Below are 19,395 nucleotides of genomic sequence, written 5' to 3'. Positions count from 1 at the left end.
CCTGCATGGTCTTGCACCTGCTTACATCACAGGTTCAGTTATGCCCTTCAGCACCTTTAGGCTCTTTAGATCTTCCATCCAAGCTCTGTTATTACACAGTCTCACCTAAAAAAGACAGGGACAGGGCATCCAGACTGTTGAACAGTTTCGGCTGAATCTGTAAAAATGTTTTTCTAGTTTTGCTATTAGTTTACACCTGAATGCAGCCTATGTTTTGGTAATTTGGAAGCCAAAAAGTGTCTAGACCTCTAGGTGTAAACTTGATTAAATTTGGTTTACAAGTTTTTTAGACATATAGCAATTTCATTGTGTTGTTAGGACCTGCTTCACATTGAAATATAGTAATTTAAAGGCTGTTGAAACAAAAACTATGTGTAACCTGAATGTCTAAAAAACTTTCAGTTTCAACCAAATTTGACCCAATTTTGTCACAAATGTCTAGATATCTTTTGACCTGCAAATCACCAAATCATTGCTTGGTATAAACTTGATATTCTTGAGAAATTTCTTTAGTTGTTAGTGTTGCAAGGTTACGGCTAACTTACAAAAAGATATTTTTCTTCTCTATCAGTTGATTATTTCTGCTCTTTGTGTCTATATCCAGTCCCCTTCACAGTCTCCAGTAGTCCCCTTCTCATCCCTATAGCCTACTTTATTTGAATGCTGTTTGATGCACATGGGTTCAGCGGGCTCTAATAACTTCCATCTTATCTGTCAGCACACACGAACACACAACGAGATGGTGTGCAAATGTATGCTAACACACACAGACACATACAACATCGGACCACTCCTTCTTGACAGAAAGAGAGCAGCAGTACTGAGTGTTTGCAGTTTGCAGACACTTGCACTAGATCGAGGCTGAATATGGACAATCAAAGCTCTATCGTTAAATGTAAGCGACAATAAAGGTGCAAACTGTAACATAAATATTTACGGTTACCGTTCCTTATACGACACAAAAATCACTCTGCATCTGCATCTTTATTGCTGTGGGTGCAAGTGTGTATTTGATAGCTGTGTGTTGTATCCATCACTCCCAATCAAACCAAGTTTTAATGCTTTATTGCTTATATGTTTGCTGTCTTATGTATGTATATAAAAAACTGTAATGTGTGCATTTTGTCAATTTACGAACTTTCCAATGAATTTTTAGGACATTGCAGATATTTATGAAGATTTTTAAACATTTCATAAAGCTGATTCATTGTCCAAGCATAGCTCACTTAAAATTTTGTTCTTTCTTTTTTCCCCATTTGTCACTTCAGTTTAATTGGTTCCACTGTGTTGCTTATGTGACTTTTAACAGTGATGTTTTTACAAGTGGTAGTATGCTTATTGAACAAATTATTAAAATGCACTGTCCTAGTAGTGGCAACGTTTCATCCAAATTTAAATGTTCTGCAGCAGTAACAATGTTAAAGGTGCTGCTAAAATGAGGAGCAGCAGATGAGTTAATTTGAAAACCTTTCGTTAGTTTGCTTCTGTTGTGGCAGAAAGTTCAACAACATACGCGGACGTTCATTTGCTGATTCATTCTTCTGTTCACAGGTGATATTCATGGCCTTAGTGCCCATGAAACCCATTCAGGACTGATGATAATGCATTTTCAGAAGTTCATGTTCTTAAAATGAAATAAGATGCCTTTTGTACATTTATGAAAGAAAAGCATGGGCAAAAAGGCAGCATAGTAGCATAGTGAGAAGAAAAAACTACTTCAACGTCAAGAAACCGCTTCAAACCCCTGTGACAGCAAACATCCACCCCGCTGAAGCGTCTTTGAGCAAAACCAGCTCTGGAGATGCTGTTGCGTCATTCACCTTTCACCCCCATGAAACATTTTCCCCACCTGAATCCTTAAATGAGACTCTCTTACTCTCTACAGGCTGAGGGATCCTCCTTCTTGCAGATGGGAGCGTCTCTGGAGCAGCAGATTGTCTGCATGTTCAAGGTACAGAAACATGATTCAGTGTTACAGTAAGTGACAATCAAACCTCATTTAAACAGTATTTGGGAAATAATCTAGGTTGTCATACCAAATGTTTAGAGGGTCAAGCCTGACAACTGGAACCTCTCAGGCTGATTAACACCATGTAGGGACATCCTAACAATCAGTGGGAGAATCCCTGATCCAAAGTTCTGGCCTGATTTCCACAAACTAATACAGTCTGTATTTATGGTAGATTGTACAAATTCTCATGAGATCAGAGGGCTTGACATCGCCGATGTTTTGGGAATTAACGGGATAATCTCAGTTAAGTCTGTGATACCCCAACTTTACCTCATCATCTAGTGGGAGCATTTCCACAACTGAGAAACATCCCTTATGAAATTATTTGTGATGAAATGCATCTTTTAAAAATCATTTAGCATTTTAAAAGCTTTCAAGTTTGTTTCTGTCATTACTATCCTGATGCAGTCAACCCCAGTGTTAGACTCCATGCATCTTAAAAAAAGAAGAATTAAAGGAATGGTCCGACATTTCGAGAATTACACTTTTTTGCCAAGAGTTAAATGAGAAGATTGATACCACTTTCATATCTGTATGATAAATAGGTAGCTGGAGCATTCAGCATTCCCTTAATTTGGCTTTGCATAAATACTGGAAAAACTGTAGATTTGAAATGGCTTTTTCTACAGGTAACAAAATCTACCCACCAGCAACTCTAAAGCTGACTAATTAACACATTATATCTTGTTTGTTTAATCTGAACAAAAACAGTGTGTAAAAGCAACAATTCGCCTTTTTACGAGGGGTTATGTCCTGGACTTTTGCTAGCGGTTTCCTCCTGTTTCTGGTCTTTATGCTAAGCTAAGCTGGGTGGATCCAGCTGCATATTTACCGGACAGACGTGAGAGTATTGATCTTGACATTATCAGTCCGTCACAATTTTATATTTGCAATAATTCTTTATTACCACATTTTATATCCTCATTACCTTCGATAATATTATTTCACTTCTTTATTTCCATATATCCTTGTTTCAGCTCATGGAGGAGTATGACTGGGGCGAGTTTGCGGTGATCACCAGCTTGCTGCCAGGCTACGACACCTTTGTGCATATAGTTCAGTCCTACACAGATACCTCCTATTTCCTGTGGAATCTACAGGATATCTTGTCTCTGGAAATGTCTGTTGGGGCTAATGATGCAAGGACCAAGCGCATGCTGCAGCAGGTACAATGAGCTTTAAGAATCCTGGATTGGGTCGCACAATTTATTCTTAAATCCACACATTTGTATGTAAAGTCATTAAATTCTTACTAACTACTAGCTAGTTTCAAACTAGCATGCAATTGGGTTGCATCATTAAAACTTAAAAAATGACATAGTTTTAAAATCAGTTGCTAGGAAACATCGGTAGTGCTGTCCAATCTAAAGCAATCAGTTATAGTATCACAAATGTAGCATTACTAGCTGTAACATAACTATCAAAAATAACATTTTATATATACGATATATTAAACTGTCAATACTTTTTAAATGTAGGTATGACTTTATTATATTTAGATTTGCATACATGGGTAATATGTTTGCAAGTTAATGTTAGTTGTGTCAGTTTGTTCAGTTACAGTTACGCAACAGTTACACTGGCAGTTACTGTGTGGAAATATTTAATAACAACTAATGTCTATGTAAGAACTTAAGAACTAGTTTGTATGATATAATCTTTTAATTTATTTGTGTCGCTTTAATTTAGTGAAGCTTAAATCTCCACTTAGCAAAAACTTTATAGGCTTAAGTTTGAACTGAGGAACAGCTGGTGCTACCGGCTCCCGAAGACCCACAGTAGTGCTGAATGTTCAGAATGTACAGAGTTTTTTCTCTTTTCTGTGAATTACCACTGACAGACTTCTTTTCTGTCTGCAGGTGGACTCTCAGGTCCTGCTGGCGTATTGTTCCTATGAGGAGGCGCAGTACTTGTTTCATCATGCAGCTGAGGTGGGTCTGCTGGGGCCTGGCTACATCTGGATCCTCCCCAGTCCGGCCGTGGGCAACCCCGACAGCCCTCCACCTGTCAGCTTCCCTGTCGGTGTTATTGGTGTGATTACGGACCAGTGGAGGAAGAGCTTGCGGCAGAGGGTGAGGGAGGGTGTCGCCATTGTAGCGAAAGGGGCTGAGAGCTTCAAGAAGCAGTACGGTTTTATTCCTGAGGGACATGGTGACTGCAACAAACCATCTAAACACTCAGACAACAATACTCTGTTCAGGTGAGCCATAATTTTGTCAGCCTAAACACAATTTGAAATGTATTGTTTCAATTCCTATTACAGTGAGCATTACTGGTGCATGGACAGAAGAGCACAACTTTAGCTTTCAAACTTTTCATGTGACTTTCATGGGAAAATATTTTGTATCTCATTTGCACGTGTTCTGAAATACAAATTAACCTGGATTAATTATTCACAGCCCACCCCACAGTCTGTCATGGATATATACTGTACATCAACAGACAGCAAAATCACTCAGTAAGAACACTCTGCCCTCCACCAATCAGTTGCCTCTATCATCCCCTAATGAGCTACTTCCAGTCTCCCATGTTAGATTAAGCCCTCCCAGGGGAGCTTTAGGTTTAATTAAGAGGTGATCATTGTGTGTGTTTATCTGTGTAAATGAATATGCAAATTATGGTGTTATGTAGAAGTCTTTGATTGCATACTATATGTCATAATACTTTATATTTCTGTGGGCTGCAGGCACATGCTGAATGTGACGTGGGAAAGGAAAGATCTGTCATTCAACAACCAAGGCTTCCTCTCCAATCCTTCCATGGTCATTGTCGCTCTGGACCGGGAGAGACTCTGGGACAAGGTACTGGGCACCAGAAACTGAATCATAAAAACATACTGGCACTGATACCACAGAACCAATGAGGTGTTTGTCCTGTTATGTGCCCACATACTGCATGCCATAGAGTGCAGTGTAGTTACAACTGTACAGAGGGCCGGCATGAGTTGGCACAGTAAACCATGACATAATAAATCTGACAAGGGCCAAGTGCATCAAATTCATTATGAACTATGGACACAGATTACTGTGTCCATAGTCAGCTATGGGCCATGTAGTCTTGGTTTTGACCTCCATCTTGTTGTGTATTGTTGTAAAGCCCCATTATGTTCACAGCACTAAACACAAAGAGATTACCATGACAGGGCAAGTTACTATCTACAATTTCAACTTCAGCGATGGAGTCCAACATGAACACATTTGTTTATTTCACATGAGAGATCTCAGTCAGGAAAAATGTTGATGTCAGGCACTACTTGCACCAATCAGGATTTGGTAATATTTGAATCTAAATGTGATGAGAGTTGTGAGGTTGTTTGCTTATGTTACCCAGCCACTGTCAATCAAATATGATCAAATCACTCCCACACAGTCCTGATGAAGCAGATTAACTGAGTTTTTGAGCGTTCAACTCTTAATGAATAAAATCTAAAGATGTTTTTTACCAAACTTCAACTCTGAATGTTGCTTATTTAATCATTAATGTTTAACATTGCAGAGAAATATGCAAAATTTGAAGCCTCATTTTCAGGGGCTTTGAAAAATTAAGCTTATGTCCACACTTATACACAGACACACAAGCGATGGGTAGACTGTTTAAAGATGCAATCACTTCAACAGCGCAATAAAGACATGGTCTGCTGCTGTGTATATCAGCCTCTCCATTAAGATTAAGAAAGTTACTGAATCAAACGTAAATATAAAGACTTAAAGTAGCTCTCATCCGGCATTAGTTAGCCAACCATCACACCCAAATAGACTAAATCTTTACTCTCCCCACTGGTAAAACACTCCCTAAAAGGCTCAACCAGTAAGCAACTGTTTAAAACATCTGCATGGACTCACACTTTGTCTTGATGTGAGAAGAACATGATGACAAAAAGTTCACAAAAATTCTCTGAGTCTTCACCAACTGGCTAAATTCACAAAGAACAGAACTTACTTCCTTCACTCTTACTCCATTCACTGTCCTTTCTTGGCCTACAACAGGAGTTGTGGACTCCCCCAAGACAAAATTGAGACATCTATTTTACTGGTAAAAGTATGCCGAAGTAGCTATTAGCAGTTCCGGTTTACAATGTACCCATGGATGTACACACAGTTATCACTAGATTACTGTGATAAAAACACTGATTCTCAGGCAAGTTCTGGAGTTATAAGGAGCTTTTTTTTCCTATGATCTCTAATTGGATTTATGGACTTTCATTGCGATAGACATCAAATATAATCGGAAAGTGTAAGTCACACTGAATCTAAAAATATGTGTATCATGCCTTTGTGTTCAGATTTAACTGAGTTATGACTCTGAGAAGGACTACTGCAAATTACGGCAATTGGGCACTGAGGGTAGTACCATAATTGCCTGTGCCTGATGTCAAAATGCATTTTGGAAAAAGCAGGAAATTAAAGGCTGGTTGAGGGAAAGTGGATTCATTAAAAATCTAAACTTGAACTATTGATCACAAAATAACTCCGAGCATACTCTGAACATCACCAATAGGTGATATTTAAAGTGTAGGCGTAATTTCTAATCAATAATGTTGTGCAAAATAAGACGGTGTAGTCCCTCATTCGTCCAGGAGTGTTCTATCGTAGAAAAGGTTTCAGTCGTAGTCATCTGGAGTTGGACGTTTCGGCTCCCATCCGGAAGTCATTCTCAATTGAGAATGACTTCCGGATGGGAGCCGAAATGTCTTGATTCTGAAAACAGTGTCCAGATGACTACGACTGAAACCTTTTCTACAATAATGTTGTGCGTCTGTGTGTGTTTCCTGTTGAAGCCATATCCTTTTCTCACTCCCCTTTCACCATGCCATGCAATTTTCTTGAGTATTTTCACTTCCTTTTACACACACACACACACACACACACTTTTCAAAGCCTGAGGGTGTATTGAAAAAGTCCGACTAAACAGAGAGAACTGAATGTAATCTCACAGCTACAGTTGAACTCATTTATTTCTACCCTGGAAAGACCAACCTACTTTATCAATGTCACCTCCTGGCTGGTGTGTATGTGTGCGTGTGTGTATGAACATGGACATGTAATTGTGCTAAAGTGGGGTTTGGTTTGTAAGTGTGTGTAGATCTTAAAGTCGCACTTGTGCAGCCAGCAGCCTCACATACACTTCATTCATATGATGTCCTCATGTTCAGATTTGATGTCTGCTGTTGTTCACACACACACTATCGACAACAAGACACCACTTAAAATAACTGTGCAAGCATCTAAATTCTGTGGATCTTCTCTCCTTTTCACTCTGTCCTTATTACAACCTGATCTCTCACTACTAGTTCTTCCCCTCCTCTTCGTGTCATGTAGCTCATCCATAATTACGACAGGTTGTGGTGTACTCACTCTTCTCAAGTCTCTGTCCTCCATTGTAACACCCTGACAGTTTAACATGATGTTGTTACTCATCAGTGTCTGAAGGGTGCTGCTGGGTGACAATTTTGGCAGGAAAGTCCCCTTTCTCTGCTGGGCTCCTCTCCTAGTTCTTCCTCTCTGTTCTCCTTTTCCTGTTCTTCTCACCTCTACTCTTCCACATGTAGAATCGACACGGAGAATAGAAATACATTAAAAGGCTTAAAGCTGAAATAATCAATATTTTTATGCAGGGGTTAAAGTGGGCTGGAAGTGGGCGATGTTCCAGCACCTTTGATTAATAAGTAAATAAATCTGATTTGCAGTTTCATACATAATAATATAAAGCGAGTTCATTTTTCGTGTGCTGCAACCTGCCGTTTCTTCCAGTTGATGCCATCGAGATATTCACTCAACAAATTAGAAAGTAATGTCACCCCACAGCCCCGGCCCTGGCCCCACATTCAACACACATCCTTTTTCTGTTCTCATCCCTTCCCTTCAGTGGGTTCGTGCTTGCAGATGTCGGTCTTGCGACAACTCACGGTTGCTGTACTTATCGCCAGCATCTAGCTAGCTACAGAAGGGGTAGCTAGTTGGTTGGGTCTCCTTTGGACCAGTGGGATCAAAAAATATATATATAAAGCAATGGGTGCTTAAAAGAAGGTCAGCTGATCACATAGCCTGTCCACAAAGAAAACAAGTCCACCAGAGCTCACAGTGGTAAGTCCTTTTTCCCTGCTGCACCGCTACACCGGATCTTAGGGTTTCCCCACCTGCCAAATCCCACTTTAACCCCTGTTCTTATGTATGTACAATGTGAAAGAAGTTACTCACAGAGAATTATCACCTGTGCTAATAAACCAACAGTACATTACCTGCCCAGACAAAGTTAGCAGCTAGCTGGTGAACATAGAGGAGCATTTAGGAGATAAGGAGCCGGCGTTTGTCTCAGGAGTTGGTGGAGACCAAAAACAGAGCTAAAAGAAGAGTGAATATTGGATTTATATCTGTCGGGGGGCCAAATAAATGCTAATGTTGCTCTATATCTGCTGGATGTGCAAATAGACCAAACAGAATAAACTGTTTTAGGGTGAAACAAGACCCTGCGTTTGTTTTTGTTTTTTGCTAGAGCCCTCTGAGTTGGCACCCACTGTGGCAGAGAATCTGACCACTGTGCCTCCACACAGTGGTCTGTTTGCTAAGGGGGCTGTGCTTTTTTCACACAGTGCCGTTGTATGTCTGAACACGGCCTAATACCATGGGTACCTCATCACGAGACATTACATTTTACATTATATTGCATTCATTTGGCAGATGCTTTTGTCCAAAACAACTTATAATATATATACAAACCGGAGGAGCGAGAGCTACATATCATCCAGAATTATAATAATAATAATAAATAATAAAACTTTATTTATAGAGCACTTATCAAAACAAAGTACAAAGTGCTTCACAACAAGAGAAATGAAATACCACAGTGAATGATGAAATATAAAGAAATAAAATACATAAAATACACAAAACCAATAAAATAAACAGCCAGTTCAGGTCAAAGGATATGCTTTCAGATAAACGAAGACACTGACTCAGACAACCTAATTTTTTCGGGCAGGTTGTTCCAGAGCCTCAGGGCTCTGATGGCAAAAGCTCTGTACCCCTTAGTTTTCATCCTGGACTCAGGAACAGACAGAAGACCCCTGCCCGAAGATCTCAAACTACGTGAAGGTTCATAAGGGATTACAAGGTCTAAGATATAATCTGGAGCCAGGCCATGAAGAGCCTTCAAAGTAATCAACAAGATCTTAAAATCTATCCTAAAACAAACAGGGAGCCAATGTTAAGAGGAGAGGTCATCACAGGTGTGATGTGGTCGTACTTCTTGGTCCTGGTTAATAGCCTAGCAGCAGTTCTGTACAGTCTGCAGTGGTGTCAATTGGGAGTGTATCCCTTTTAAACAAATACCTAAAAGTGGTGCTACAGTAGAAGTACTGTTTCTTTTTTTCTTTTGAAATGAGACATAAATGCTAGCAAAGGTTGTTGAGATGTAGTATGAAAAGGTGGGTTTTTACCCTGCAGCAGAAGATGGGCAGTGACTCTGCTTTCCTGACTTCAGTGGGGAGCTCATTCCACCACTGTGGAACCAGAACAGAGAAGAGCCTTGACCAAAATGAGCGACCACAGGGTCCTCTGAGTAATGGGACGGCTAAACGTCCAGAGGCAGAGGAGAGCAATGGTTGAGCTGGGGTTTAGGGTTTGACCATGGCTTGGAGGTAGGAAGGAGCAGTTCTCTTCACTGCCCTGTAGGCCAGCACCAGAGTTTTGGATGTGAGCAGCAACAGGGAACCATTGTAGTGAATGGAAATGGAGTGGTGTGAGAAAACTTCGGATGGTGGGCAGCAGCACTGAATTAGCTGCAGAGGTCTGATGAGACCACGACATGATGACAGCATCTGTTAAAAGTAATGATAAATATTTATATGAAAAACATGAATTTGAGTAAATCAGGCTTAGGTCTATAAATCTTTTAGTTTCAAACATTTCAAAAGGCTATATATTTTCAAGTTGAGTGCTACATTACATTTAATTGGCTGCATTGGGAAGAAGTTTCATGTCTAAAATATACATTTAGTAATGCATTTACTAATTTCTAACATGAAGTATTGGGAAAATTCCAAGATCCTCATACTGTATATTAACCCAGTCTCCAATAATCAATAACAGTTTTGGCACCTAACGAGCGTGAGAATGACAGGGAGATGACAGAGCGTCTGCTTAAGGTGCTCCATGAGAGGAGAAGACATATGAGAATATCATAAAAGACAGATTGAAATGATTGATCTTCACAACTGGCATCTCTGCGATTCTGTCACTCACAGATGGTGCTGAGAAACAAATCACCGTCTTGCACATCATACTGTACCTTCATGCAGATTTGAAAATCATCCATGTATGACGAAGGAAGAGCACTAGTATGAGTGAGCAGAAGAACAAATCAAGAGTTAGTATGAAAAAGAGGTCTCATTAAAGTTGTGAGGGAGTGAGTTTCACATGCAGTAAGTCAGCGCTGGCTGAGCTCAGTATGGTTCCTTAGGTTGGGTTGATGTGACAAACAGTCCTGGCTCTCACAGAGAGGGTTTCGCTGAGCTTAGTGCCGACATCGATAGGATTATTCATTGTGTGATATGACATAAAAAACTCAATCTACTGCTTTTTATTCATTAGTTACCTTCCTATAATTGTCTGTCAGCATATATAACAACAATCAACAATATATATATTGTTGATTCCGGTCAGTTCAGGGAGCTTTATTAGCACAATTTATTTTTTCCATTATTAAAGCAGTTCTACAAAAGCAGCAAATATTTTAGACGCACAAAGACATAAAAACATAGATAATAAATAGTATTAATCACATGAACAGTTCCCATTTATGAACAGTGACATTTCAATTTGTTTATTCAGTTGAAAAAAGAGAATTAATAATTGCATAATCAGTCAACAAAATGAACACAGATTGAAGGCAACACACGCTGGGCTGTATTATTAATGTGATGCAGTCGGTTTACTCTTTGTTTTAGTTTCTGGCTTTTTTTGTCTTACTCAAAGACTTTTAAGTCTCCTCAGTATGCATTAATGAACTCTACTCTTCTTTCATCTTCTAAACCTCTTCCCGCAGGTCAGCACATGCTAATTTTCCTTTACAAAAAAAAAAATCATTCATCCTGTGAAGCAGGAAAAGACAAGACAGGTGAAGAGAGAAGGAGTTGACATGCAGCGAAGGTCACAGCTGAGATTCAAACACACATGCAGTGGTGGAAGAAGTATTCTTTTACTTATGTACAAGTAGTAATTCACCAGTGTAAAAATACTATGTTAGGCCTGCATTTAAAGTCTTACTTACAGTATTATTTTGCAGAATGGCCCATTTCAAAATAAAATACATTATTTTACTGGATTATAATTAGTCAAGCATTAATGTGTAAGCATCACTAATGTTGCAGATGTTAAAGGTGGGGCTAATTTCAGCTACTTTATGTACTGCTGGGTAGCGCTTTTAACTTTAACCTATAGTAATGTATCATAATTTAGCTATAAACTAAAGCTATTAAATAAATGTAGTGGAGTAAAAAGTGCAATATTTGCCTCCAAAATGTGGTGGAGCAGAAGTAGCATAAAATGGAAACGCTCAAGTGAAGTGCAAATGCCTCAAAACAAGTACAGTAATTGAGTAAATGTACTTCATTCAACCACTGCACACATGTACATAATAATGAGTTCTTTGTCTCTCCCCCTCGCTCTCCAGGTGGGTACGTATGCTCGAGGGATCCTTCAGGTTCGTTACCCGGTCTGGCCTCGATATGGCAGCTTCCTGGAGCAAGTGTCTGATGACCGTCACCTGACCGTGGCCACGCTGGAGGAGCATCCCTTCGTCATGGTCGAGAACGTGGACCCGGGCACTGGCACATGTGTCCGCAACACGGTGCCCTGCAGGCGCCAGTCCAATCGCACAGAGAGGTACCCAGAGCAACACAAACACACTTACAGCTTGTTACATCTGTACAAATATGTAGATGTAAGCATACACATGTGATTGACACATAAACACAAACATGGAGACACAGGTAGGGCTTGGTATTGAACCCCAATACATTTTCGGTACCGACAGGTCAGGTTCGTAATCTTGTTTACTCACTGGGTCCAATGAAGCCTTGGTCATAATCTGTGTCAGACTGTACAGCATCAATTTTGAGACCACTTACTGTGAAGCCGGGGAAAAGTAGCATTACGCTAGCATGCCAGTATATTGTGTGTCATGTTGTGTTCTGATGGATTGTAAACGTGGGTTGTAGCAGCCGAAATTGTCTGTCTGTGGACGTATCTCACAGTACGATCTCGGACCACCATTTTTGATTGACAACCAACGATTTCACCATGCTTCTCTCACAACTGTCAACTTTTGGCTTGGATAGCCCAAAATCGCCTTTACTCACTTGTACTCGAGCTTTCAACCGTATCACAGTGTCCTCATCGGCAGATTCAGTCTGCTCTGTTGCCATGGAACTGTGGTTCTATGTTTAAACATTCCATGATTCCTACGCATCCCTTCATCCATGTCAACTTAAAAGTTGTGCTCGACAGTTCATTGTTGACTTTGGAAACAGCAGCTGACAACTCAAGGTCCATTTATACCAGAAGCTCCAGAACAAGAGAGTAAGTGGTCCTTGAGTTGAGATTGTTTTGTTAGCTGCTGTTTTTAAGATGAAGAATGAACTGTCAAGCTCAATTAAAATTGAAATTTAGCCAATTTTAGACAGTTTTGTTGAGGTAAAGTTGTTGTTAAAGGGACAGTTCACCCCAAAATCAAAAATACATTCCATTATATTCCAGAAAAGGCAGACATCTCTGCGGCCAACATCGCCAAAACTCGGCAACTCACACCAAAACAATTTAGATGGATAAAAGCGCTACAGGTAACAGAAAAATATGTATTTTTGATTTTGGGGTGAACTGTCTCTTTAGGCTGCCTGACAACATTTAACATTTGAGAGCTTTAGCTTTTTTTGTTTAATTAAAAAAAGGTTTAGAAAAACAAAACATTATATTTCTTAAAGTAAAGTATCCTTTTGGTATGGGGGCCAAAACTTAGGTATCATATCGCCGCGAATATAGAAACCTTTCAAATGATACCCAATCCGACACACAAACATTTGGACCCTCCCTCTCCCTCTCTGTTTCTCTGCCCCAGTTTAGTTCTGAGTAGACACTGCAAACCTCCATACTTCATTAAACACAGCGTAATTGTGTGTGCTGAGTGTCTGAGCACTTTAAAAACACACCTACGGTGTCAGATCGCAGCATGGCAGAAAACAGCCATTAAACAGCTATTACCTTACCACTGCTTGTCAGGAATACACAATGTCTTCATTATGTTGAAACAACCACAGACAATAGAAGTACAAGTCTGTCATAAAACTTGTGTCAACCACTTTGTCAGCTCAGCTTTATTGTTTCCCCACAGGAATCTTTGACCGCAGGAGCACTCTGACAAAACACATAACAGCTATTGGGAAACGTGATTATCATTTAAAATCTGTGACAGTCGTTCTTAGACTGACCTGAAATCACAGTTTAGCTGATCAATAAGTTAACACAAATAAGACAGGAGCTTGCAGGAGTCCTTACAATATCCTGCTAAAGTCAATAGTGTATGTCCTTCGAGATGAAAAATGGGAGCTGCCTCAGTGAGTGAAAACAATGTGATTTAAATGTGAAAACAGAACTTCCAGATTCTGTTCTAGAAATAAGAAAAACCTCATTCAAAATCCCACTGACATTTGCAACAACACAAATAACTGAAAATCCAAACTTGGAACATAATCTTACTCAACAGTATATCATGTGGTTCACTCTGCATATCTAGATAAGGATGGTATTTTTTTTTAAAAAAAGAGCTAATATTGTTGTTTATTCAATTATTGTTGTTGATAAAATAAACATTTATTTTATTGCTTTTGTGTGTTTTATTTCTTTATATTTCATCATTCACTATGGTATTTTATTTCTCTTGTTGTGAAGCACTTTGTACTTTGCACTTTGATGAGTGCTCTATAAATAAAGTTTTATTATTATTTATAATTTATTCAATATTTCTGTTTTTTAGTGGCCCTTGGCGAACACCATTTCCCATAAACCCTAGACCAACACGGGTTAAACGTCACGACTTGAATAAAGAAGCGAATTTAAACCCCAGGAACATGCTGTATTTTTCCTCCAAATTTAATGAAAAAATACGTAATTTGTCCATGCCCTCTATAACAACCCATAGAAGCGTTTTCTAAACTGATGCTCCTATCAACAGGATGACACCATCTCTCTGTGCTTTCCACAACCGTTACAAATCACTGTTTTATTATGCGACAACTTCATAAAACATTTTAGTTAGGTTTAGAGGAAAAATCATGGTTTGGGTTAAAATGACTCCTTCATTAAGGTTAGAGAACCTTTGTCATCATGGTTACAATAATAAATAAGTGATTAAGGTTATGTGATGATTGTTGTCATGCTTAATAAGAAACAAAGTTGACTGTCAGATTATTTATTCGTTTTTATGTGCTACTCGTTCCTGATTTTACTTATTTATACAGATATCTTTCTTTTTTTTTTAAAAATTGAATATTATAATTTTTCATTAATACATTGTAAATGGAATTATGATAAGTACTGCCCAGTAATGCTGCAGGATCATTTGAAAGAGGATATCAAGTGAAATTTGAGACAAGTAAGTGTGGTGCCTTAAACCTTCTCTTCTTCCTTAATGTTGGAATAATGTATGTAGTCACACGTGTTTCTGATCACTGACAGAAAAGACAGTGTCTTTTCTTCCTGGATCTGAAACAAAATATTCAACTCCAACTATTTTCTGGTATGTGAACATACAGCACAACAGCAGAGAAGTACTCCTTCCAAGGATCTATTAATCATATGTGATTGTGAGCAGAGAACACACATATTGTTCAGCAAACCAAGAGATGCAGGAATCACATGAGAACAGACACAACTTTACATTTGCTGCCAGTTCTGCGCCTGTTAATGAACTATTTTTCTCAGGATAAGTCTGACATCATGTTGTGATGTGTCAGCTGACAGCTAACCTGCCACACCCACCACATCTCACTGCACTGATTTGGTCATTCATTTAAAGGCCTTTAGGCTCACATTTGCTCTGTATGCTGGTGTTTTCTTGTTGCTGTTGGAACAAGACTCCTTCACCTTAGACTTTAACTACAGTAGCTCCTCTCTGCACTCTGGAGGTTTGTTATTTTTAACTTAATTCTGACTGGATGATTTTCTCTCTGCCTGTTATTGATTATGTTACTATGTATTCATGCTGCTATGTTGTTTACCTGCAGCAGGGCACTTACTCAAGAGCAGAACCATAGCAACTGTACTTCCAGCTCCATTTGCCACAGTATGAACCTCCTGACTTTTTAGTGTCTTTGTCTTTTTACAGACAAATTTGTTACAGTTACACGTCAACACAAATATTTGATGTATTATTCTAATATATCTGGCAAAATCACTTTCCTTTTTTAAACTGCTTCAATCTTGCTTCATTCTGAAATTGAAAAGCAGATAAGGTGCCTCCCTTTCTATTATGTATAGAAGGAAAAATCAGACTTGCCTCACAGTGTCAAACAAAATACACAACAAATAAATCCAATAGCACATGCAACCTATATCTTAAGTTCCTTTAATTACCACATTTTTTGATGGAAAAATGTGAACCATCAGCAGCTGAACAGAGGTGTATTTTATGGTCGTTAAGTGTCTTAATTTTTCATATTATAAGCCCAACAGCTTAGAAGCCAACAGCAGAAATAAATTATTTATGTCAAAATAGGCTTGAGTATGTTGTATTTTGAAGGAAGAGAGTCAGATGAGAAGATTGATACCACTGTCATGTCTGTAAACTAAATATGAAGCTACAGCCAGCAGCGAGTTAGCTTAGTGTTGAAGCTTGTTGCACTCACACTTAGCTTAGCATAAAGACTGGAAACAGGTGGCCTGGCTTAGTCCAGAGGTAAAAGAATCTGCCTACCAGCACCTCTAACGCTCACAAATTAACACTTTATATCTTTTGTTTAATCCGCACAAAAACCAAAGAGGTTCTGGTAGGAGGATTTTTTTTTTCACCTTTGGACAGAGCCCCTGTTTCCAGTCTTTATGCTAAGCTAATCTAACCAGTTGCTGGCTGTAGCTTCATATTAGCACAGACATGTGAGTGGTATCAATCTTCTCATCTAACTCTCAGCAACAAAGTGAATAAATGTATTTACCAAAATCTCAAACTACTTCTTTAATTTAAGTGTTGATGCAGAATGTGATGTTATGGACTGTATAATAACTTTTACCCACCAGGCCTCACATGTACCACTATAACTTGTGTTGAATTATTATTAGACATTTATGATATGTTTAATATGCACAGATTGATTACCTTTTAATCACCCGAACAACAGAAAGCAAAGATGTCAGCCTATAAATGCCATGTTCATGTTCAGTGACTCTACATGTATTTGTGTGTGTGTGTGTGTGTGTGTGTGTGTTTGTCTGTGGATATGTATCGGTTATGCAGATTGCAGAGCTGACCATGGCTGGCACGTTAATTATGGAGAGAGATATGTAGCGGCTGTTGTTGGGCGCGATGGCACATTGATTGCTAGTAAAGATTTATCTGTCCAACATGGGGACATCTGTCATAGCATGGGACCGTGTTATCCCATTCTACCCTCTTTCTGTTTCTCTTTCCCCATTTCTCTCTGGCTGGCATGTCCCATTTGGACGGTGACCAACAAACAAGGAGAAGGAAAGAGAGAGGAGAGAAGGGGAGAAGACTGCTGCTATATAAATCAATTAATCTTGCTGTGTGGTCTGAGCAGCTTCCCTGCAGAGCAGATGTTTAGCGTGATTAAAACTTTTTGTCTTGCTCATTAAAAATCCTTTCTTTGGACAGATGATGGCTTCTTTTGCCAGAAAGCTGAGCCTACCTCTCTGCCCTGATTAAGAGCAGGCATTCCATGCTAAATTCCAAAAATCTTGGCTATGAGACATAGTATGGTGTAGCACACCATGTAGTGACCAGATGCTAAATGTAAAGCAGTGCTGAAACAATTAGTTGATCATTACTTGTTTTACAAACAAGATTAATTGTCAATAATTTTGATTATAGATTTTCTGGATTTCTTGTTATTTGTAAATTGAATACACTATATGGCCAAAACTATGTGGACATGTCTTGTCTGAAACCTATTGCATTTGCATTTTTTACAAAATCCTGGATAACTGTTTTTTAATGTCTTATGCTGATGTTTTTGAAATTAGGTTTTATTGTCTACAATATCTGCGCATGGCAACTATGGTTAAGGTAACTATGGTTAAGGTAAGGAAACAATCTTTGTTATGCCAAGTAAACTATGGTTAGGGTTTGGTTTTTGGGAACTAAAACACTTAGTTAAGGATAGAGAGAGACTGTGGTTAAGGTAAAGAAAACCAGAAATGAACTGTTAGGGTTAGGGTGAGCTACATGCCAATTCACCACTATGACCTCCACCCATCGAGGGCACACAACTTCCTGTGCTGGCACTGAACATTGGCATTGGAAGTATATTGTGTACTGCAGATTCGTCCAATATGAAGGTAATTCCAAATGATACTGGGCTGCTTGTACCTTTGTGTGCTTTTGGTCTGGGGCTCTTTTTAATGGTTTGTTTACAAGCGCTGCAGCGCAGGTACTTACTTCATCGTAACTTGGTTTCGTCTACATCCATAGAATTCACCAAAGCTTCATTCTAAAGTCATCTTAAAAAAATTATTTTGTAATCTCTACTGTCTAAAAACTAAAAAGTGTTCAGTCATCTGTCCTGCTGTTATTACAGACATGTCTGAACTAAACGCAGCCCCACAACTTGCCCATGGATTTTCCTCTTTTGTCAAGCCGTGACGTTTAGCTCACAAAGGTCTAGGGCTTATGGGAAATGGTGTTTGTTAAAGGCAGCCAAAGAACAGAAACATCAAATAAACAACAATATTAGAAATTAAAAAAAAAAAAAAACTACCAAAGTGAACCACACTACAAAGCCTACTGTTGAATGAGGCTCTGTTCCAAGGATAGATTTTCAGTTATTAGCCTTGTTACAAATGTCAATGGGATTTTGAATGAGGTTTTCTTACTTTTGGAACAGAACCCGGAAATTCTGGTTTCACTTCGGTCCGCTAGCGGCATATTAATGCCCATGGTTTTGGAGTGACGCGTTCAACAGTCACATATGGGTGTAATGTTCGGGTGTCCAAACATTTTTGGCCATGTACTGTAGTGTATCTTTGGGTTTGTTGTGGGATCGTTAGTCAGACAAAACAAGTATATAATAGTTTGTTGACTGCAAACATGACCCAATGACTATAGGACATCAACTTTCCAGGTCTTTCCTCATCATTCTTACATGATCACAGTGGTAGTAATTTCAAATACCCACCTCCTCCTCCTCTTTTTCCTCCTCCTCCATCTGTCCTCCTTTGTGCTTGCCCTTCTTTCTCTCCGAACTGAAGCTGCACCCCTGTCAGGCCTCGTCTGGTTGTTCGCCGTGTGTTTCCTGTCTACTGTTCACCTGAGAATCCTCCTCTCTCTCTTTCACTCTCTGGTCTAACTCCCTCATGGTGCTTACCTCCACGCTGCACTAGTTTTTGGGCATTTTGTGAAGAACACAATACATAACACAACTGCTGCTAATCCTCAAAGGATACTGTACTATATGCGTGCATGTGCTTGTGTGTGTGACGGAGAGAGAGGGAGCTAAATTTAAGTGTGTTTATGTGTGTGTATTGTTAGTGGAGTGTGTATAATGACGACAGGTGGCCAGCTCCTGCAGCAATTAATTAATGCTGCATTTATCAGAGCTATTGACTCCTTTGAAAGAAACGAGGCTTTCAAAAACACTTGAAATTTGTCTAAAATGAACTCTTACGCTTTTGAAAATAATCAACTTGAAAGTTAATTACTCGCTTGACTTTTTTCCATTCAATATCTTATTTATTCACTCACATGCTCATTTTTCATCACTCTTTGGCTTAAACTGACTCATAGACATGCTGAGGTTATCTCAATCACACACAAACACACACACACACACACATACACACACACACAGTCGTGTTTTCTTCACTTTAAGGGACATTACATTGACTGACATTCATACCCTGTAGACTTACCCTAATCGTAACCCTAACCACTACTTGCCTAAACCTAACCCTACCCTAACCTTAAACCAAGTCTTCGCCCTAAAATTTAACGATTTACGTTACGGGGACACCTTCCTTTTGTCCCCATAAGGAGGGCGAGTCCCCACAATGTGACTGTGTAAACAGATTTATGTCCGCACAACATTAGTAATACACACACACACACACACACACACACACACACACCTTTCATTGCCCTCTGTTGCTGTTACTGACTCTCCA

At 39.2% G+C, this 19,395-nt stretch overlaps 1 protein-coding gene across 2 annotated transcripts in view; it reads left to right on the top strand.

Moving 5' to 3' along the window:
• LOC122867243 (glutamate receptor ionotropic, NMDA 2C-like) overlaps positions 1 to 19,395 on the top strand; it is a 54,745-nt gene that overhangs the window by 19,533 nt on the left and 15,817 nt on the right. For both annotated transcript variants that reach the window (XM_044177777.1, XM_044177776.1), the window contains 5 exons: positions 1,886 to 1,951; positions 2,989 to 3,177; positions 3,871 to 4,211; positions 4,698 to 4,812; positions 11,681 to 11,892. In XM_044177777.1, coding sequence (XP_044033712.1) covers positions 1,886 to 1,951; positions 2,989 to 3,177; positions 3,871 to 4,211; positions 4,698 to 4,812; positions 11,681 to 11,892 — 923 coding nt within the window. The remainder of the gene's footprint in view (positions 1 to 1,885; positions 1,952 to 2,988; positions 3,178 to 3,870; positions 4,212 to 4,697; positions 4,813 to 11,680; positions 11,893 to 19,395) is intronic.

The sequence above is a fragment of the Siniperca chuatsi genome, linkage group LG20, assembly GCF_020085105.1.
Source record: "Siniperca chuatsi isolate FFG_IHB_CAS linkage group LG20, ASM2008510v1, whole genome shotgun sequence".
Lineage (NCBI taxonomy): Eukaryota > Metazoa > Chordata > Actinopteri > Centrarchiformes > Sinipercidae > Siniperca > Siniperca chuatsi.
This window is presented reverse-complemented; position numbering and strand designations above follow the sequence as displayed.